General features: G+C 40.3%; 1 protein-coding gene across 6 annotated transcripts in view; it reads left to right on the plus strand.

Annotated features, from left to right (window-relative positions):
• The window catches only part of rasa4 (RAS p21 protein activator 4), a 29419-nt gene extending 14191 nt beyond the window's left edge, over positions 1-15228 (plus strand). For 3 of the 6 annotated variants that reach the window (XM_062485516.1, XM_062485520.1, XM_062485518.1), the window contains 13 exons: positions 186-303; positions 634-787; positions 971-1035; positions 1423-1535; positions 3241-3433; positions 6016-6153; positions 6414-6558; positions 6727-6899; positions 8093-8233; positions 11442-11577; positions 11743-11863; positions 11967-12022; positions 14296-15228. In XM_062485516.1, the coding sequence (XP_062341500.1) occupies positions 186-303; positions 634-787; positions 971-1035; positions 1423-1535; positions 3241-3433; positions 6016-6153; positions 6414-6558; positions 6727-6899; positions 8093-8233; positions 11442-11577; positions 11743-11863; positions 11967-12022; positions 14296-14423 (1681 nt within the window). In that variant the 3' untranslated portion in view covers positions 14424-15228. Of the gene's footprint in view, positions 1-185; positions 304-633; positions 788-970; positions 1036-1422; positions 1536-3240; positions 3434-6015; positions 6154-6413; positions 6559-6726; positions 6900-8092; positions 8234-8868; positions 9003-11441; positions 11578-11742; positions 11864-11966; positions 12120-14127; positions 14262-14295 lie in introns of those variants that run through there. The other 3 variants (XM_062485519.1, XM_062485517.1, XR_009932792.1) reach the window with 3 other exon arrangements.
• The last annotated feature ends 7106 nt before the right edge of the window (positions 15229-22334 follow it).

Raw genomic sequence — 22334 nt, forward strand, 5'->3', positions numbered from 1 at the left:
ACCTCTAATACACATAATGACCTAAACTAACCTTACACTGTATATCAAAAGTGACAGACTAGTACTGGTTAGCTGTGCCATATTTCTGTCTCAGGGTAATATTTTCTTCTTGTTTGGTCATATTTTCTTCTTTGTTCAGCTATTGACTTCCTCTGCCTTTCTTTTCTGTCTTTTCCATCCACCAGGGGCACTCTGGGATCTCTGCGCCTGCAACTCCGCCTCCGAGATGAGACAGTTCTGCCCTCCAGTCACTACCAGCCGCTCACAGAGCTCCTGTGCCAATCTGTGGGAGCCCATCTCAATGTGAGAGTCAGATCTGTGCCACACCTCTGTCTTCAAACCTCAGTGCCCCTCAGGTTGACCCGGGTTACGTCAATCTGATGAAATTCGGTTGTACACCTGTTACCTAGTTTATACGTAAATTGTAGAAACATACCGGTTTAATGGATTCTTCAGATAATGCCATGCAAATTAAGAAAGTCATGATTCTTTGAACTTTAGTTTGGAGCTCTTTATTGACGCAATCCATTCTCTGTTGCCATTGGGATTTGTGCCATACAGTCTGTGGGTTTTGGTTAGATAGTGTTCTCTGAACTGTATGAGACACCCTGTCCTACCCTCTGTTGTTTGCAGGGCAACTGGCCAGACTTAATTATGCTCATTGATGAGACGACCACCGCAGAGAGCCGACAGGAGGTTGCATCCAACCTTGTGAAGCTCTTCCTGGGTCAGGGATTGGCCAAGGAGTTCATGGATGTTCTGTTCAAATTGGAACTAGATAGGACCAGTAAGTAATTTTTTGATTGTTGCATTTGGACACCTTAGTATCCTGTGTTTTGAATTTACTCAGTAATATCTAGTGTGTGGGCCTCACTGAGCTAATATTTGCTTTAGTCTTTATGATTTATTTGTCGGTCTCAATTTATGTTCATGAGATTCCTCCTTTCCTGGCCTCTCATCTCTCTTCCAGGTGAACCCAATACTTTGTTTCGTAGCAACTCCTTAGCTTCTAAATCCATGGAGTCATTTTTGAAGGTAAACACTAATTTGTGTTTTTGTACTGTGCCACATCATGTGTTTAGTATAGGGGCATTTCTTTTGGTTAGGTAGGTTTTTAGGTAGTTAGGACACTTTTATTAATTACTTTTCTGTGGCACCGTTCATTGTTTCATTGTTCCCCTGTGGCGTTTGTTTTTTTGTATAATAAATAATACATATTTATTCAACCATCATGTTACTTATGTGCATACTGCCAAACACTCCTTGTTAGACCTTTGTCTTGTCCCTAGAATTAAAGGACCGTAACAATGTACCTTCTCTTTGTGGACTGAATGCTATCTAGAGAACATCAACAAAACATGTTTGTTATGAAAACAGATGCTTTGGCTCATATCCGCCATCTTGTTTTTTCGCTTGCCCCAGGTGGCCGGCATGCAGTATCTGCACAGGATTCTGGGCCCTCTGATCAACAGGATCTTCGAAGAGAAGAAGTATGTGGAACTGGACCCCAACAAAGTAGAGCTGAAGGAGGCTGGGTAAGAAGTAGGGATCACTGAAGAGAATAAAATATGGATAGTACACTTTTAGTTCACTTTTGATATACTTTTCAGAAGAATGCTTAGAAAATTGTTCACTTTTGATATAATTTTAAGTATGCTTTGAAAATAGTTCACTTTTGATATACTTTTAAGAAGTATGCTTCGAAACAGAAAATGGTATACATTTTGTCAGGGTGTGAGGTAGGGTAGGACCCAAATGCAAGGGAGTTGCGAGGCATTGCGTTGAACAGAGGGTTTATTATCAAAAAAACGGGAAAACAGCTAGGGTACTCACAGTGACATGGGTCACTGGGTAGGACAAGAAAAAGACTGGACACAAAACAGAAACCTAAATACACCAAACCAAACGAGACACAGGTGAAGACAATGACGTTAACGAGACAGATGAAGACAATGACAGGGAAACACTAGGGCAGGGCAAAAAACTGAAACCGGGGGGGAGGGGGGGGGGGTCGTGACACATTTCTTCTGGAGTAGGATGTACGTTTTCTATTATTATACAGCAAAAACAGTCAAAATACTTTTAAAGTACATTACAGGTAAAAAAAATGTATCCATCTTGTATATTCTAATTATTCATGTCTAGGAAAATCTATTATGCATTGCACATTGAATCTTTTTTGGTACTGAAGCTTTAACCTTAATTACTGCCAAAACATTTTGAAGCCCTATACTCTTATACTAATAATTATCAATTGGAGTATTAATGGAAAAAAGCTAATTGAGAAAGACGCAGGCAGAAGGGTTGCATTATGCATTGAAATGCAGTGAAAAAATGAAGATAGCGTGGCTCATTGGCTGGTCAATTCCCATGATGCAAGGCGGTAAATAGTGTTAAAATTAGCTGATAAGTTTGCCGTTTGTTCGAAATACAAATGTAACTTCATGAATTTCGTTTTTTAAATGTGTTTAAATGCTTAGAATGTAGTGTTTTGTTGTGTGGTAATTGTCATTGCTGGTTTACCATTGTAACCATTAATTAAATGACTGTTACGTTTGATCAGAAGAGCTGGATTTCTACTACATGAGTGCATACACAGTAATTAGCTTCTTTCAGCTAGTAATTTGCAGTGTCACTTGGCGAGGGCCCCCGTTCTCGTCAAGTGACGCAAGATCGGCGGAGTTTGAGGGGCCCCTAAACATTTAAATATATTAGTAATTCATAGTAAATGGACAATTATTAAGTTTATTTCTTGAAGTACTTACATTAATTGAAAGTGCACTTGAAAGTATTCCAAAGTTTACTTTGAGGTATTTTAGGAAGTATACTTCATGAACTTAAGGTGCACTACACAGGTTACTTTAGAGTATTCAAAGGTATACTTTGAAGTACTTTAGGAAGTATACTTCATAAACTAAAAGTGCACTACACAGGCTAGTTTACAGTATTCAAAAGTAAACCTCAAATACACTATAAGTGTACTTTTAAAGTGTACCTAAAAAGTGGGCCAATTCAGTTTACTTAGTACAAAAATTGTATATAAATAAGTACACTGCTAGTATACTTTAAGTACCACAATACGTTTTATACTTAAGTATACTTACAAATTAAACTTGAAGTATACTTCAAGTAATCCTAAGGGCTATGGTGATTCACGATTTCTCAGGACCTCCCTGGAAATTGTTCTTACACGCTATACGCGCCAGTCTTCCATTTTGTTCAGTCCATTTGTGGATACAGGTGTGCAGGTCTCCACCGGGTGCACACGGAATCGGAGGTGATTCAGCAGAGTGCCGACCTCCTCCAGTCCTATCTGTCTGACCTGCTGCATGCCATCCTCCAGTCAGCCTCCTACTGCCCTGTGGCTCTGTGCCAGGCCTTCCAGCAGCTCTACCAGCGTGTCCACAAGCGCTTCCCCGAGCCAGAGTACCGGGTCAGAATGATACAAATGTCCATTTTAACATATGTTTTAACACTAAGGAGTAAGGAGTCAATCTGGTAATTTCATCATGTTGTTTCCATCTCTCAGTTCAAACCTTATCAAAGTGCTCTGTAGACTCCTACCCTCTTAGAATCTTAGAATGGGCTCTGGTCCTTTTCTTTGTCCAAAATGTCCATCTTAACATCTGTTTAACTTTAAGAAGTCAATGATAACAATGGGCCTCATTCACCAATATCTTCCTAAGTTATTTATTAAATTTGTTCTTAAGAAAGTTCCTAAGAAAAATCTACGTGTGATTCATGATGTGTTCCTAAACAGCAGAATTGTTTGCAGGTGTGGTCTTAAAATGATGAATCCCACTATTTCGTAAGTTGAAAGCTCGTGCCCCATTTAGAATAGGTAAACACCCCGTTAATTCCCATAAAAGGCAGTGAGATGGTAGGGCTGTGTGCACACTCAGAGAAATAGCAAAAGACGTTGTAAAGACGGTGGAGGCCTCGAAAGACAGAAAAACTTGAGTAATTCTGAAGTGGAGAAGTTAGAAGTTAGTGACAAACGACACATCATATTTAATAGCGTCAGCGGTGGATATAGGGTGACTAGCCGCCAGATTTTGTCCGGACAGTCCAGTTTTCCAGCCCTTTCTTTGTCCGGACCGCTGTTGCGTGTCCTCCTTTTCGCCCTTTTGTCCTTTCAGATGCCAAAAAGAAAGACCTCCTTCAAACCTACGTGGAGTTCAGAACTCCACTTTGCCACTAAGAGCAGCAAAGATCAATATCGTGCCTTCTGTAAGCTCTGTCGCATTGATATAGACGTGAGTAGTAGGGGGAAAGGGGCTTTAGAGCGGCATGCCTAAGCTAGGCAACGGCACAAGGATAATGCTAGTTCTGCCGGGCACTCTTCCTTAACATCATTTTTTGCTCCCCCCCCCCCCCCCCCCCGGTCAACAAATCTTTTGGGGATTGTCCTCCTTTTTGGACTCGTGTCCTCCTTTTCAGGGAGAAAACATATTTCAAAACATGAAAACAAATATCCATGAGGACTGCTCTTGGTAGCCTAAAGCGTCCCAACAGGTACTTGTCACTCTGCAAATAAATCGGTATGGTCACGGAAGATGCCTTCCCTCCTCAGGGCGCGATCTGCAAAATTTTGCAGCAGCAATAAATACGCCATTGTGTGATGTTGTCCTAGTGCAGGGGTTCTCAAACTTTTCAGCCCATGACCCCTAAAATAATGGTGCCAGTGACTCGCGACCCCCGCATCCACGGAGGTGGTTTATGTATACGTGGGAGTAAAAATAGGCCCTGGACTTTAATCCAGACCGGCCCACCAGAACCGGCCCCCGTATACGCCACCACAGCTAACCGGCTATTGCATGCACATTCTGAGTTTGATGTGATGCTAGTTCGGGAGTTCGATAGTTAGCGCGCAAGCCAATTTGTTTTGCCTTTATTTGAGCGCAAAATATTTTTTTAGCTTTGTGTAAAATAAACACCCGTTTTTCAATTGGTAAAACCTTGTCTAGTGACGGTGATGTCTTTTTATCTCTTAATTTTTCAGCCCCACCCTTACGTTTCTTAGCCTGGTTTTCCATCGTTATTCTTCTCCCGGTGCTCCCAATGGCCAGTCCGCTACTGCGTGGATTTTCAAGTCATATTATTTTACATTTTCGTGCTGCAGCACCCTCATCACCCCCTAGTTCCCGCGGCCATGGGTATTCCCTCTCCACTGAAATCCAAAACTCAGCAGTGTCTTGGCTGAGAACGCTGCCTTTAACGTTCAGTCGCTTGACAGTTCAACTAACGCGTCCTCCTGGTTGGATGTCAGATGGTTTGCCGTACTTACAGTGAATGGAAAATCAAAAGGCTGATGGCTTTTTTATTTGCATGCATTAATTTAACTACTATTTTGAACTTGTTAAAATATTGGCTAAAATATGCTATTTCTAATTGTTTTAAATGTTCCTTGATTTCTGGAAATCATCTTGCGACCCCCCCTCGCTGTCTCGCCACTTTGAGAACCACTGTCCTAGTGTACGGAATAAGCCTACTTTGGGCCTATAAATACCGTGATAAGTCACTTATTATTGGATGGCAAGGTTCTCCGGTAACATACTTGATGTGAATTGAAGGCAAAGCAAGGCTAGTTTATTTATATAGGCCTAGCACAATTCATACACTATGGCAATTCAAAGGGCTTTACAAATCAGCCGAAGTGTGAGTGTAGTGTGTATTTATTAAAACAAACAAACATAATTATGTGTAAAATAATGAAAATTATTAGTTGCAAAATTATAAAGGAGAGAAATATTCAATTTTAAATTAGAACAGGCGAAAACTGTATCACTACTTATTTTGCGCAAACATAGGTGTGCGTAAATTCTGTTCTTACGTAAGAACAAATCCTAAATAAGAAAACATTGATGAATACCAGAATCTTCCTGAAAACTGCGTAAGTGGGAGTTAAGAACAAATTAGTTGAACATTTGGTGAATGAGGCCCAATGACAGTGAATTTTCTCTCTTGGTTCAAACCTGGTTTTTCCTTAGAAAAGTGTCCCTTCTCTGTCCACAGAAGGTGAAGTTCATAGCCGTTACCAGTTTCCTGTGTCTTCGCTTCATCTCTCCAGCCATCATGTCCCCCAAACTCTTCCACCTTCGCGAGAAGCACGCTGATGCCCGTACCAGTCGCACACTGCTTCTGTTGGCTAAGGTAAGGGAAATGATACGGGGTCGACATTAGATGACTATAGATCTAATTGGTTTACTTCATACTGTAGACAGACGTCTGGCAAAAATGGTAAAAACTAAAAATGTTGATTTAAAAAAAAAAAAAAAAATTCTCTAGACTAATGCAGTTTAACAGTTTACAGAAGGCAGTTTGATGTCAAAATACAGTATATATAATTTTTTTCTTTACATTTACAGTTTAAAATGCAGTCTTAGCAGTGTGATGCTTTGGTCCTCCTTCAGGCCATTCAAACCATTGGTAACCTGGATACCCTGACCTGCTGCTGTAAAGAGCCCTGGATGGTTCCCCTGCAGCCTGCCATCCAGCAGGGCATCACCCAGCTCAAAGACTTCATCAGCAAGCTGGTCACCTGTGGTGACTCGGAAGGTGTTGGCTATGAAACCGTCCCATACAAAATCAGAAATTATGTTCCTTTTAAAAAGTTAATTATGTTTTTATGCTATTTAGTTATGCTATCTAGTTCAAACCGAGCCATACTAGCTTTAGTTCCAAGTCATGTTTTGCTAATTGTGTGTGTGTGTGTGTTTATCTCAGACCTCTGCCTCAAGGAGAGGATGAGTCTCAAGTATGGCTCCATGGAGAAGGGAGGCTACCTGCTTCTCCACAGGACCAAGGATAAGAGCTTGCTGATGGCCTCACCCTTCAAGAAGTACTTTGTCACTCTCAGCAAAGACATGCTGTCCTACTCCAGGACACAGCACTCCAAGGTGACAGATTCCATCTGCTGGAAAAAATATATATATTTTTGAAAGGCGTATTATTGTGAAACCATCTGTTACGTACCTGAAGCTGTGCTATTGGGTAGATTGGCAGTATTGAGAGTTTAAAGAAGGAGAAGTCTGTGGCCCCTTTTGCCATGTTTCATGTTTTTTTCCCCCCACTGTTATTTCCAGACATTGGGCCTCATTCTCGAATGCAGTTAAGAAGAATTTAAGAAGGAATTTCTTCTGAATTGGATTTAGGAAAACGTTTGGCATTCATGAAAGTTTTCTCATCTGGGATTTGTTCTGAACTTCAGAAGACTTTCCGAACTCGCAATAGCAGTCGTAAATCGTCCAGAGTTGTCTCAAATGCGATTCCTTAAAAAACCACAAGGGGAATCGCATCTAAGAAAACTCTCTGTGTTAAGTGTTAATGAATTTGTGAGAAATCGTTGGTGATTGCGTTCACATCAACTCTACAGACATCCTCGGATTAAAATAATTATAATAATTTACCTTGCTTAGTGTGCACACTGTTAGATCCAGTGGAGAACAATTCCACTGCTCATCTTACTGGTATGATGTTGTATGTGACAAATAAAACCTTTAAATTGCACTTGGACTTGAACATCATATAAATTCAACCAGGCCATCCAATTATCACTGATCACTCGACCTATTTAAAGGTGTGCACCCTAGGCATACAATATGGCACAATTGCTTTTCGCTTGGACATAACGTGCATTCCTGTTGCTTTCCTAATTGTGTCGATTCTGACTTCTCAAGTTACTGCTGTTGCGTGCCCTTATAAGGAGCTGTCGGGGCGTGTATGTATGCAAATTCAGGAGCACGAGGACGCGCTTTCAACTTAAGAAAACTCTTTTGGAGGAGCACAGCTCAGAAAACTTCTGCTGCGTAGGAACACATTTTCAAGCGTTCATGAATTTGGCGGATGTCTTTTTCTTACGTTGTTTTTCCGAAGCCCGTAAGAAACATTTCAGAAAAAACTTCTGAAAATGTTCGAGAATGAGGCCCATTGAGATTTGTTTCCAGACATTTCTACGCCTGGAAGCTACAGGCGTAGAAATGCCACTCACAATGCAAAAGACACAACCCCTCCCTCGCCATCTGCTGTGATTTTATGTTCCCACGTTTCATGTCATCTGTGTCTTTTTTTTCCATTCTTTCCCGTTCCGTAGCAGAAGAGCTCCTTCATCTCGCTGCCCAAGATCCGAGCTGTGGAGAAGGTGGAGGAGAAAAGCTTTGGCAGTGCGAACGTCATGCAGATCATCTCCAGCGAGGATAGCAGAGAGATAGAGACCCTGTACTTGGACTGTAAGGTCAGAGGCTGCGCAAGACTACCTCCCCAGGCACACTAGTCTATGGTGTCAGATTTATTTACATTTACATTTATTCATTTAGCAGACGCTCTTATCCAGAGCGACTTACAGTAAGTACAGGGACATTCTCCCCGAGGCAAGTAGGGTGAAGTGCCTTGCCCAAGGACACAACGTCATTTGACACAGCCGGGAATCGAACCAACAACCTTCAGATTACTAGCCCGATTCCCTAACCACTCAGCCACCTGACTCCCTTTTTTTTATGTCAAAAGTCGAGAGCAAGTAGATTATTTCACAGATATTAACTTTTCACTCACAAAATATAAGTACTCGCACACAAATTCAACAACCGAGAGTTGTACAGATAACTGCGAGCAAGCATCTGACACACACCTGACACTCTATAAGATTAGATACATACTTATGAGCTTCAGGAAGTGACAAGCCACAGGAATAAGGATAACAATGTATTTATTCAATAAAAAGTTAACAGTATCCTTTCTTAAGTAGAGACATGGCTAGTGTTTGCTGACCATGGTAGTGTTTAACAGTGTTCAATTCAGTTAAAAGCAGTAGGCCTACATCTTACACAGCAGAAAGAAAAATATTTATTTCAGGTCATCTGCAATTCCCAGTGTTCCATTCCAATAAGCCCTTAGCCCAGCAGCAGCTTGGGTAGGCCTGGTTACACAGTGAAACCCAGCTGCAAGGTTGCTGCCAGAAGGTGACCTGAGAATGAGTTGGGCCTTTGGGACATCATAGATGATCTGTTAAGTATAAAGACAACAGTGTGTGAATGTGAAGGACAGCCGATGAACCTATATTTCTGTCAACATGGCTATGTATTTCACTCTAAACATTTCTAGATCTATACAAGGAAAATGACCGCTCAACAAATTGGCATCACAATAATTGGCACAAGAATTTATCACTCCATAACTGCTACCTCAAATCACTGTACATACTGTCCTGTCACTGTAGGCTACATATACGTTTACGCTGGCACCTTACTGTCATATGTTGTTTTATATGGCATCATGGTCTTGGGAAAACGCTGTTTCGTTTTTATTGTTTACAACCATAAGTAATTGAAAATGACAATATAATCCACTTGACTTGAACAGTAACAACAGTTGTATATTGCCACCAACTGAGTTTGCGCATTGCCTCTTACATTTATAATGTTGACAGTGAAACCAAATTGCGCACAATACTGAGCCAACGCAATTGCAGTGCAAAGGAAGTTCACAAAGCTCCAAGCCAGCAAGACAGCTTGATATTATTATACAGCTTTTATTTATGTCTCTGCACCCCTGGTAAAAAATACTGTCTGTAACCAACTAAATAGGCTACGGTGAGTGCATACGAACCTCACACAGCTAGAGCTAGCTAGGCAAGTCAACCCTTGTTATGGTTATGTAACATTATGTCAGTTAACACCACGGCATTAACAATAACTGTAAGCTAGTAATAGTAAACCAACACTCATCATCATTATAATAGTAACATATTCATAGGCTTATTTAATTTAGCTTGCTTTGCCGAGCTAGAACAACGACAGAGCCAGATATTCAAGTTTACAGTTTCTTTAATCCAACACAATATTTAAGCAGTCATACTAAAAACACAAAGCAAAAAGAACAATGTATATTTGGTGAGTCTGAGTCATATGTGGAACGTATGTTCCATCTAGAATAGGCCTATATTTCTAAAAACCAAGTGAAAGGAATACTATACAGTACTAATAGCATTGATTTTCGTAAAGTTCACATGATGTAGGCTATCTGCATCTTGATCGGACTTGTACCCCATTAACTCCACTGCAATGCCTTAGGTCACACGCTCGTGACTGGTTGTCGCAAAGTATGACGTGTGCAGCTAGTTGCAAGCGTACACGAGTCTCGGAGCTAGGAACAAGGCGAGCCACTGTTCTGCGCAAGACCGGACGAGCCAGAACTGGAAAGATGGCGCGGTCCGTTTCGCGCTCTCGCTTGCCTCACTGCGCCATTGAGCACTTTTCATAGAAATGAATGGGGACGCCATCTTGAAAGAGAAGCCTGGTTGTCACTTGCCACTTGTATATAAGTCTATGCATGATATTGATCTTTGCTGCTCTTAGTGGCAAAGTGGAGTTCTGAACTCCACGTAGGTTTGAAGGAGGTCTTTCTTTTTGGCATCTGAAAGCCTACGCGAGTTGTAAATTGCGACGGTTGGCAGGAAGGGTCAAAAAGGAGGACAAAAGGGCGAAAAGGAGGACACGCAACAGTGGTCCGGACAAAGGGATGGAAAACCGGACTGTCCGGTCACCCTACCGACAACCACCCATTTTCATTGGAGCGTGTCACATATTTTGCTAGTGAAAAACAAATATCTGCGCGTGTGAAATAAAACTCGCTCTTGACTTTTGACATAAATTTGACGCCACACACACACACACACACACACATAACCTACACACACACAAATTCCCGTAAAATAGCGTAGCGTATTTTTTCTGAACTGCCGGATAGTTGGGTAGTAGACGCAGTGTTGGGAAGGATACTTTCAAAACGTATTTTGTTACAGAATACATGCCCAAAAATGTATTTTGTAACGTATCAGTTATTCAATGTGGAAGTAGGCTACGTTCTGAATACTTGGATTACTTGGATTAGCCTACTTCCACATTGAATTGCAAGTGTAGGAATGCAGCCATCAAATCCTGCTTACTAAACTGCGTTTCCCGATAACGATGGATCTTTGTTGTTACAAGGGTTCTCTACAAGTCGTTATTATTTCTTACGTGCGTTTCCCGAACATGCTCGTACGTGTCTCTTAAGAACTACTTGAGAGTGGATGAGAGGCATGCTTTGGCCAACCATGGTACATGAGTTTGCATCCCCCGTGCATGTGATGGCCATGCATGGACTTTCCTTAATTTATTTAGAGAGTGAATAAACTTGTGAAACAGATAAGTATCGTAATGTAATCCATTGATTTCAACAATGTAACTGTATTCTAAATACCAACTATTTAAATTGTAACTGTAACGGAATACAGTTAGGCTACTCATAAATTGTATTCTGAATACGTAACGCCGGTAGGCCTACATGTATTCCGTTACTCCCAAATACTGAGTAGACAACATATGTTGATTGTTTAAGTGTCGTAATCAATCTGAGTTTAAACTCCGGCCAGCGCCCCTGATCCAATCTTTGTCTCACTATAGAGTGTGAACGAATTGAATCAGTGGCTGTCGGCTCTGAGGAAAGCCTGCAGCCACAATACTGACACTATGAGCTGCTACCACCCAGGGATCTACAAAGGGGATCGTTGGAGCTGCTGCCACCAGAAGGACAAAGCAGGTACTGCAGGACTCAGGGACAACAGCTTGCCTCTCGTTGGAACCACATTTTACATTGTCATTAAACAGTGCTTCGCCCATGATTGTCTTAAAGATTGTAAATTATTTGGGGTATTTGTTGGTCTATGGTCATAAGGAATCTGTACTTGCCTGTTTTTCCGTCCAGACCCAGGGTGTGACAAAACCAAGCATGGGGTGACATTGCAGGAGTGGTACGACCCCCTTGATCCAGATCTGGAATCCCAGCTCATCTACCGACACCTCATTGGAGTCAGGCAGGCAATGAGGTGACTCACACTCATTACCGACTGTGGAACCAAACAAATTGAAATGTTGATGAGACTTTCATGTCGTTTTGCTTATTCTTTGTATGTGTTGACTTTCGTGCAGGGACAAACACCTGGAGATGAAGCTACAGAATGATGATGATTGTAAAACTGTGGAGGGTAGGGGAATATTGTGTTTGTTTTTACCAATTACTTCATGTAAATTATGTATTGATTGATGTTCATCTCACTTGGTTATTATATGAACTAGAAACGGCTGTTCCTGCGAAACAGCAGTGAGAATGCTGAAAACCTGAATGGGGATAGCTGACCATGCTAAAAAAGCTGAAAATAGTGAAAATTTAGTAGAAAGTTATAAGCTGAAGCTTCAAAGCAACCGAAAGGTATTTTTGAAAGGGGCTGGAGCAGCATTCCAACAATGATTTGAAAGGATTTACCATTACTTTTAAAGGGAGAATAATTTGAGCAAAAACCTTAATATTTTAAAAAGTATAAAAGTGAGAAATGAGAAAATACCCGCAAGCTGAAATGAATTTCAAAAATGTGTGAGTCACACAAAAGAGGCAGTGTGGAAGCTGAACTGCATCATCTTAACAAAGCTAAGAGCTAAAATAGCCTACAATGTGGGAGAAGCTGAAAGCTGAACTGTTAAACAGAAGAAGAAGTAGGCTAGCTAGTCGTAACAAGAATATTATCGTTTTAACAGATGAAATTATAGTTGGGATAGTAATAGCAGTAGCAGATGTAGCCTACCATTGAGTGTGTTTACTCGGCTTTCTTAGTAGGATTCAATGTGTTGATGGAATGGAACATACAGCAGTAGAGCCGATACAGGAAGAGACGGCGACACTTTGTTGCAGAAGGATGATGGTGCAAGTTTTGGCCGTGGAGCATACAACGATTAATAAAAAAGAAGATGCGTTTATTGAGTAATCGCATAACTAATTACACATGTAAACGGAGTAATCGTATTATTGGTATAAACCGACAATTGCTAGTAATCGTGTTTCTCATGGTCAAGTAAACGTACCAATCACCTGTATGAGAGACTGAGTGGTGCGTGTCTGTCGTTACGGTGATGGTGCAGCTATGATTGCTAACGCGCTGAGGGCATAGAATAAGAGAAATGTAGCTAGAATCCACACCTCAAACAAGATAACCTAGACGCACAACTGTACGTCCAATCCAAAATATAAGGATATTTTCCGAGACCCAAGACTCTGCCGAAACCAGAGATATTCTTTATATGTCTGTGCAGTCAGAAATACGACTCTACCTGCAGTTTCAAAAACGTGTTCCTTTTGCTTTCCTGGTGCTTGTTTGTTTGGTTGCCACGGTGATGGCGCAGCTGTGATAGCTAACGAGCTAGGCAGAGAGAAAAACGAACATTTACCTAGCATCCACACCTCAAACAAGTTGACCTAGACGCAAAACTATACGTCCAATCCAAAATATAAGGATATTTTCCGAGACCCATGACTCTGCCGAAACCAGAGATGTCCTTTATATGTCTGTGCGGTCAGAAATACGACTCTATCGGCAGTTTCAAAATCTTGTTCCTTCTTGCTTTCTCTGACTGATTTTACTAACCTCTCCATTGAAGTTAGTGAGAGAATTTGAAAGGCTGCTCTCGCTTCAAGGCTCATAGCTGAAAATCTGTAAATGTGAGCTCTTTAGTAGTTACATTGGCTGAAAGAGGACAATTTTTCCTACATTTTAAGGTATAACTTGTTTCTGTAAGTTAAACTATATGAACGTTAGAGGAATTTGTTTGACAAATTAGTTGAATATCAGAAAAAGAGCAGCTGCTCATTCATAAAAATCAAGAAGGAGCAAACATTTTAATGTATTTCAAACTGTCATAATTCAAAATTGGCTGAACATTTGAAAAAGCTGAATCATTTGGGAATAGCTGAATGTCTTGTGAACATTTTAAAGGTTGAATGGTGTCTCTAGCTGAAAGTAAGCTGAAGTAGTTACGTTTGAAAGAGGAGGAAGCTATTTAATGATTTGAAAGGATTTACCATTACTTTTAATGGGAGAATAATTTGCACAAAAACCTTAATGTCTTAAAAAGTATAAAAGTGAGAAATACCAAAAGTCATAGCCATCATCTCCTGAAGGAGCTGAACGTTTTGATACAAAAGTTGTAGGAATCGGTTAAAGTATGCAGAACGAGTTAAAGGCCAAAAAACGGCGGAAGAACTGAGAAGTTGAAAAGCAATAGTGAGAATGCTTAACAGCATTCTCACAATTACAGCCACCTTAATATTTTATTTATATTCCGTATGCTTGCAAATCAGAAGATGGATGTCAGGAATACTGGAAATAGATTGGTTGTCATGAAGTTGTCTAGAAGTGAACTGTTACATCTCAGAAGAATCACGGAGGACCACATCTTGGTCTGATTGTACCATTCCCTTCTCCTTCAGGTGACAAGAAACTGGACGGGGTCACAAGGTTTTTCCATGTCCTCCAAGACTTGCAGGATTCTCACACTGCTGTAGAGGAAGAGGAGAAGTCCAAGAATAAAAACCTTCTCCTGGAAATACAGACATAACACAAACACTGTACAGCACTGCCATGTGTCATTGTATTTTAATTGATTTTGCTCATAACTCCTTCTTCTTGGGTGGAAAAAAACACTCTTCTTAGGATAGGGGATGCCAGTAGACTTTTTTGGGGGGGTGATAATGTACTCGTTCATCTAAGTGTCTTCATGATGTATCGGAAGATGAGTCACTGTGTAGGCCTAAAAAAACGTTGCCGGGCTACCAGCAGCATCCCTTTAAGAGAGAACCTGGCAGGAAAAGTTCTTTGGATCAATCTGTGTTGTTGACACCACATATAGCTTTCCACCAGCTTATCCTACCATAAGCTAGATGTTGCCGAGGCTGTGTATGGACAGGCAACAGTTTTCATAATAATTATATTTTTGTTGTGAGAGTGAAATGTACATATTTTAGAAGCTTTGATGGAGATTAAATAGTGTGCAGCGGCTACCAATAGAATTGCTTAAAAATATCAGCCTGACAAAATAAAATAGCAAGCTAAGCGATAGTGATGGAGCTCTCAAAAGATATATGTTGCCAATTGACAATGCAGCAGTGTTAAAATAATGATTTCAAATTATGCTTTGTAGGATTACACTTTTACATGAAATATAATATTGATGTGTCTATAGAGAATAAGTCTTTTTTATATATTTTTTATAATGTATTATGAAATTACTTAATATGACAGTATTACACTTCATTCATTAAAGTTCATTGACCTGTATTTATATTTCCATAACGTTTTTGGATGTAATCTTTTTATTGTCTGTCATTTACTGTGTCATTATATGTCAGGATAAGGAATTACATTTATATTGTGCATTCTTCTGATGATTTGGAAAATGTTCTCATGGTGTTTTTCCTCATGAATGTATTATGTTAAATAATAAAAATGGTGTAGTATTGCATTTTGAGTTTGTGTGCTTGTTTGACTTTTACCACTAGATGGCTCTGTAGCATTGGACTAAATGTGGAGTTTGTCATGGTGATCTGGATCAATGCTCTTGATCTCTAATGTAGCGCAAATATTGTAGCATAATGTTATGAATAATATATATTCTGAGGTGAATAGAAGTGCTCTGTGGGTTAAGCAGGACAAGTTCATGTCACTGGATTATACTTTGTTGTATCGACTTAAAAGTATATGTAAACATATCTACACTGTCCTGTAAATTATTCATTCAATTCCTGTGCAGTTGCAATGAATGACATATCGAGAGATGTTCAAGACAAATGGAGGAAGGAGAGACAACTTGTTGGTAATGTACAATCTGGCAGTCTAACCTCTAAGTAAGGTCTCTCCTTGAGATTCCATAATGTCCATACTGCAACTACAGTTTTGCTTCATGTACTGGGGAAATAAGATTAGAAATGGATGGAGACGTGTAAAGAGAAAAGGAAGATGAACGAGCCAAGAGGTTCAACACAGAGGGCACAGTGATCGACTGATAACAAATATTTTTAAAACTGTTGCTCATCATGTGACCTGAACACATGCCTTATGTTCTTTAATTTTCCTTGACTTACATCAACATGTATAGTTATATTCCTTATTAAGCATCTGTGCTTCTCTTTGGTTCAATATGTCTGTCTGAATTACTTCAATACCACACATTTTTGAATAACAAAATATATTTGTGAACTTGTAGGGCTTGGGTTATATGGTCTCAAGTTGCTTATTCTGATGGACTCTACATGTGGTATCTGTTTGCGCTCTTGGGACATTTCCTCAGCCTACACAAAGAATGCACTTCCTGTTGTGGTCTTAAATCTCTTATGGAAACATCACACCTTGTTTCTTGGCTTTCCAATGGACAACTGACCAGTAACTATCTGTGAAAACCTTGCATAGGTCCGAAACAATTCCCCTTGATCTGTTAATCTTTACATTTAGCTTGAGGTTCTTAGAAAGGGTAAGAAGGCACAGTATGGCGAAGGGGCGTAAGGGGTTACAATTGATGTTGTAAAGGGGAAGTTGAAGGTTTTGTTACCAAAATGAGCAACGTTAACATACTGTACACTTTGAAAATTACATAACTGAACTTTTTTCTCATGTGACCCTGTAGCAACCGATAACGTAATAATGGCCAATAATGTAATAACGGCCAATAACGTAATAATTTAAATGTAATAAAACCAATAACATAATAAATTGCCAATAATGTAATAAAGTTCCTGAGCCAATAACGTAATAACTTTTTGCCAATAATGTAATAACTTATTACGTTATTGGCCTTGCATTTTTAAAAAAACTTTGAAAATGTAATAACTGAGCCAATAATGTAATAACTGAGGTATCACTTTATTTTATCTTCAATTTCTGGAGAGAAAGTGTCACTCTTAGCCTTAATATTGCATCTTGCAACAGATGCTTAAATATCCGACCTTACAGATACCCCTCCACCCTCAAACCCCCCTCCACAGACATTTGTCACGTTAGTCTATCTTCTCTTAAAGTAGGCTACACACGTTCTGCATTCTGACACCTCAGCCTCTGCATGGGTTGTACCATGTGAGGGAGTTCTCCCCTTCCAAATAGAGTTGGTTGGGTCCATAACCCGTCTTTTCCAAAATGTTTTCTCAGATCGGCTACCGATAGCTGGGAAGGTTTTACCAATTGAAAAACGTCTGTTTATTTTACATAAAGCTCAAAAAACTATTTTGCGCTCAAATAATGGCCAAAAATGTTCGCTCGCGCACAGTGCGCGCTCGCATTAAGTGTAGAAGTCCCTATCTTGCATCACATCAAATCCATAAGTCCTAGGTTGGGGTAAAGCTCCGAATGTTGGCTCCGTACAACGTCTGGCTCCGTGCCTGATTAACACTCGGATCGTTAAGCAGTCTCAAAAATGGTATCAATATAAAAAATTATACGATCCCTTTCTGTAATCATGATACCCCCAGAAAGGTTCACTGCACCCCCAGTCAAAGCAGGCTGCATCTTGGGCCTGAAACTCAGGGGCTGAAAAATGGCCCCACTCCGGCCCTGCGCTATGGTACTCCGTTACGGTTTTCTGTATGGTTTTGCAATTCACCGCCGGAACGAGTCCAATGACAGCCCCGCGGTCTACATTGGTCTCAGTCGCCTCGACTGGTAAAATGTTTTGGAGGCACACGTCCAAGAACCAAAAGGGGCAAACATTCACAGTAATAACCAGACGGTGATATGACGTGGCATCCAAACCAAGAGTTGACACAATAAAGGCCCTTGCACACTGAGTGCGAAATTTTCGTATGCGTTTTTCGCAATCGTTGGCTCTGAATTGCCCAAAAACCTATCAAAATGCTGGCTATGGATGCGAAAAACGCATAAAATCGAACCTGATCCGAACTTTTTTTAACGGACGAAAGTTTCGGAGGCAGTGTGTAAGCGCAATTGACATAACGTGAGGTTGTATTTATTTTTTAACGTGCGAACATTTCGGACACGAATTTCGGACTCAGTGTGCAATGGCCTTAAGGAACTGAACATTGAACATTTGTGATGCTCTCTGGACAGTTAGGAGGTCACCGTATGTGCTATGTTGTGCCATCCTCTGTATATAATCCTCCCATGCTTCCTCTTCGAAAGTGGTGTTCCATCCATTCCATTTGGATGAAATGTTAGGTCAGCAACTACTTCTCCACGCAATGTTTCTGCAGAGCGGAACATTCCAATAGTGGCCAATTGATCAGAAATAGCAGCAAATTGGCAGCTGCCATTAGGGGCCGGGTCAAAGCGAATGTTCAGGTTTATTGATTCAAAATCCTCCTATCTGTCCTTACGTGAGTAAGGCATTCCCAGGTCCATTTGTACAACTCTTTTGGACTTTGGGCGCTGCTTTTCTTCTTGTCACACTGGTCACATCAGAAAAGGAGAACCATTTTTGTGTTGGAGTGGGGCTATTTGGCATTTGAAACTCAATCTTGTATTTGTGCAACTTTAAGTTTCTTTTCACAACAACACCTGGTATCACAATGTGTTTTTGTGAGATTCTGTGGTGGCTTCACCTCACCCTCACCAACACTTTATCGTATACTCTATAAATAGAGGGTTTCAAACTTCCAGATAGAGTTTGTCTGCGTGCACAGCGTTGTGTAGCCTTTTGTGCCCTTTTTCTGATCTTAATTCGTTCAGTCTGAAACAAGTGTCGGTGCCTTTGGGAGGGCAGTGTTTCGTCACTTGGTGGACAGTGTTCTATCGGAACTTCCTGAGAAGAAATTAACCAGTTTGATAATGCATGACTTTTTCTTCCGTAATAAACCTCAAAAGGTGACATCCAACTCAAAACCTCCTTTCGGTCTTCATTCATCACTTTTGCATACATTTGCAAATGCTTAACCCAATTGACTCCTCCTCGTTGATATTGGACTAGGTCATACATTATCTTTTTCCTTAGGACTCGGTGGCTTCTCTCCACTTTACCCTGGCTCTGGGGATGGTAAGGAGAGCTCTGAATTATTTACTTGTAAGGACTCCATAAGTTTTTTTTACAGCGCCTTTAAACTCCTTCCCTTGGTCATGCTGTATGATTTTTGGTGGACCATGCTCATTGTAAATGTCTTCAAGGTGTCTAGCAATGTCTTCACTGTGTTTACCTTTCAGTGGTCTTAGCCATACACAGAGTTGGATACTCGGAGTACTATAACAGAACCCTAAATGGACTCTTAATTGCTCCTTTAGGGCCTCCTGTGGAGGGGGGTTTGAGGGTGGAGGGGTATCTGTAAGGTCGGATATTTAAGCATCTGTTGCAAGATGCAATATTAAGGCTAAGAGTGACACTTTCTCTCCAGAAATTGAAGATAAAATAAAGTGATACCTCAGTTATTAAATTATTGGCTCAGTTATTACATATTCAAAGTTTTTTTTAAATGCAAGGCCAATAACTTAATAAGTTATTACGTTATTGGCAAAAAGTTATTACGTTATTGGCTCAGGAACTTTATTAAATATTTGGCAATTTATTACGTTATTGGTTTTATTACATTTAAATTATTACGTTATTGGCCGTTATTACATTATCGGTGGCTACAGACCCGCATCATTCTGACACACAGGGCCACTATGAAGATTAAAGTATGAACAATTGCCTCAATCTATTATTGTCTGTCCACATTCTATTGTCTGGTGTAATGATAGCTGAGTGCTTCAGAGGGAGTCCTGTGTATTGATATATTAGGAATACACAGGACACCTGCTGAAGCGCTCAGTAACCATTGCATTGCACCATAGAATGTTGAAGAAATTGTTTTAAATTACATGTGTTATTTGCCTGAATTGTGATGCAGTTCACAAATCCCCCAAATATTTCCCTTCTTTCAATAACAAGTAGGCACCTGGGGTAAATCAAAGCTGAACACTTAACTTAAAATTCAAATTTCTCAGCCATGAGGTAGATTTAGTGTGAACATGGATCTCTAAAAGTTTAGTAGCTGAACCATTGAATGTTACACCCAACACTGCTTACAGTAGTCAGACTACTTTTGTTTGGTGACTAACTTACTATAACGCTTTACTTATTTAATTGAATGAATCCGTTACTAGTTCCTTGTTCAAACAAGTAACGCGTTACTTAATTTAGTCTTTTGGTCGCGAGTCATCAGCATGTATAGCCTGGGTGCCAGCCGAACTTAGCCCGCCCACAAAAATATTTGGTCGGGAAGTTGGGTCTGGGGTCGCTCGGTTGGGGAAAAACTATGTCCGAACAAGAGCTGTTCGGACCAATCAAATTGTCAGGGCGGGCTTTATACGACGAAGGACAGATGATCAACAGTAACGTAATCAACCACATCACCAAAGAGCGCTTGGGTTTAATTCGTTTTCAACAAAAAACATACTACTTGCTCTGATTGGAGCATGTAGCTAAAAGTCTAGGAAAGTTGAGGCTACTTTTCGCTAGGTACCTAGGAACAGATATATATAAAGGCTTTATATCCAATCCATAGACGAAAACGTCTTTATCTGCTAGACAAGTAGGTTCCCCTTTTGATGAGCAGTCTCACGAGCCCAATTTACCCGGCGTCATGGAGCCGACCAGCTAAATAATTATTTAAGACTTACAGTAGGCCTACATAATGTCACATTAAATTATTTATTTGAACTCAAGCTTGTGTGATGCGTCATTGTATCGTTGCAGTGGTTTAGGTTTAGGATTATATTACATTAAGTAAAATAGTCTGATTCAGTAGTGAAGTGAACACCATTTTGCTACCATATAGCTTACCTAGCTATAGCTTATCGTTTTGCTCCTAGATTCAAACCTAGCCCTGGCAAATTGTAGAGCTAGCTAACTACTATACTTCTATGGAGGAAAGGGAATGAGGGAACTGTTTCCTCTACTAAAAAATACAATGCGGGTCACGTGAAAAAAGGATCCAAAGACTCGTAGAAAGACCGAGTCCGGAAATGAACGAATCGTTTGTTTCCTCCACTACAGAGCCTATGCAGGTCACGTGAAAAATGATCCAAAGACTCGTAGAAAGACCGATTCGGGAAATGAACGAATCATTCGTTTCCTCTAGCTACCAGTACAGAGCCTATGCAGGTCACGTGAAAAATGATCCAAAGACTCGTAGAAAGACCGAGTCGGGAAATGAACGAATCGTTCGTTTCCTCTAGCTACCACTACAGAGCCTATGCAGGTCACGTGAAAAATGATCCAAAGACTCGTACCCGAAGACCGAGTCGGGAAATGAACAAATCATTTCTGTTTACTTGGACGAGCCTATGCAACAGTCCCGATGCGCGGCCACGAGAAAATGAACGAATCACTCTTTGAGAGGACTCGTTACTCCCGAGTCCTTGTAAGGATTCGTTCAAAATGAACGAATCGTTCACAAACGACACATCACTACTCTGCAGCTGCTAGGGGTGTGCGATACTGCAAAATGTGGTATTGATCCGATACCAAGGAGTAAATACAGGGCCATGCGCCCCTGCCAATACCAATATTTCTGATTTCCAATATTACTTTTTACTTAGAAAAAAGCAGTTTATCTACTTTCGTGTCGAGGGCGCAATGCCTCATAATTTATGAAGTGAATGCAACATCAATATGAAAATTTGAATTAAAATTTAAAATGTTCATGATCATTTAATGATTTTTCCTTTAATTACTTCTTCATGATTATGATCATAATAAAACACAGGACAAAGAGTTTTGTCAAAAATACTGTTAGTGTGTGCTGCTGAGTCGTGTTACTGCACGTACACGGCGGCAACAACTCACAGCCTAGCAGGGGAGGGGCAAAGTGAGCTTGGGCGAAGTTAGACGGTGTTTGCACAACCACTATGATGTAATGGGAATTGTGTACTGAATGAAAACAACAGAAATTGAAACTTGAGTATCGATCTTACGCCAGTATCAATCAATAGGCTACTGATACCAACGTTGGTATCGATACTATCGGTCTTGAGATCGATTCGCCCACCCCTATGCTGTACCATCTCGCCGAGGATCGTGAACACATTTTCATTGATGTCTGTGTCAGTCAGGGCCGATATCATTTTTTATAATTTCAGCAAAGCTCTCAATATGATGTTAAAAAAAAAGTGAATTGGCAGTTGCCTCCATCTCTTCAGCTACCGACAAAATTTCGACCACTGTAGCATGCACTATTTCATTCATTGAATCCGCACTAGGTGCTGCCATCTTGAATGAGTCAAAAGCAGTCGATTCAAGTTGAACCACCAATCAGAGGCTTTAAACCGCCCCCTGACTTGGTGACGCAGAAGACGGATTTATTTTGCTGCAGCAAGTTACACCGTGGATAAATGTAAGGATAAATAAATAAATGGAAGTATAAATAAATAAATGTGAACACATTAAAACGTAAATATATATATATACATACACACAAATACATGTAACATTTATAGCTATATTTAGTGTCTCATTTAATTTGTAATTTATATATTTTGTATGTCAATAAGGCAT

Source organism: Osmerus eperlanus, chromosome 19, assembly GCF_963692335.1.
Source record: "Osmerus eperlanus chromosome 19, fOsmEpe2.1, whole genome shotgun sequence".
Taxonomy (NCBI): domain Eukaryota; kingdom Metazoa; phylum Chordata; class Actinopteri; order Osmeriformes; family Osmeridae; genus Osmerus; species Osmerus eperlanus.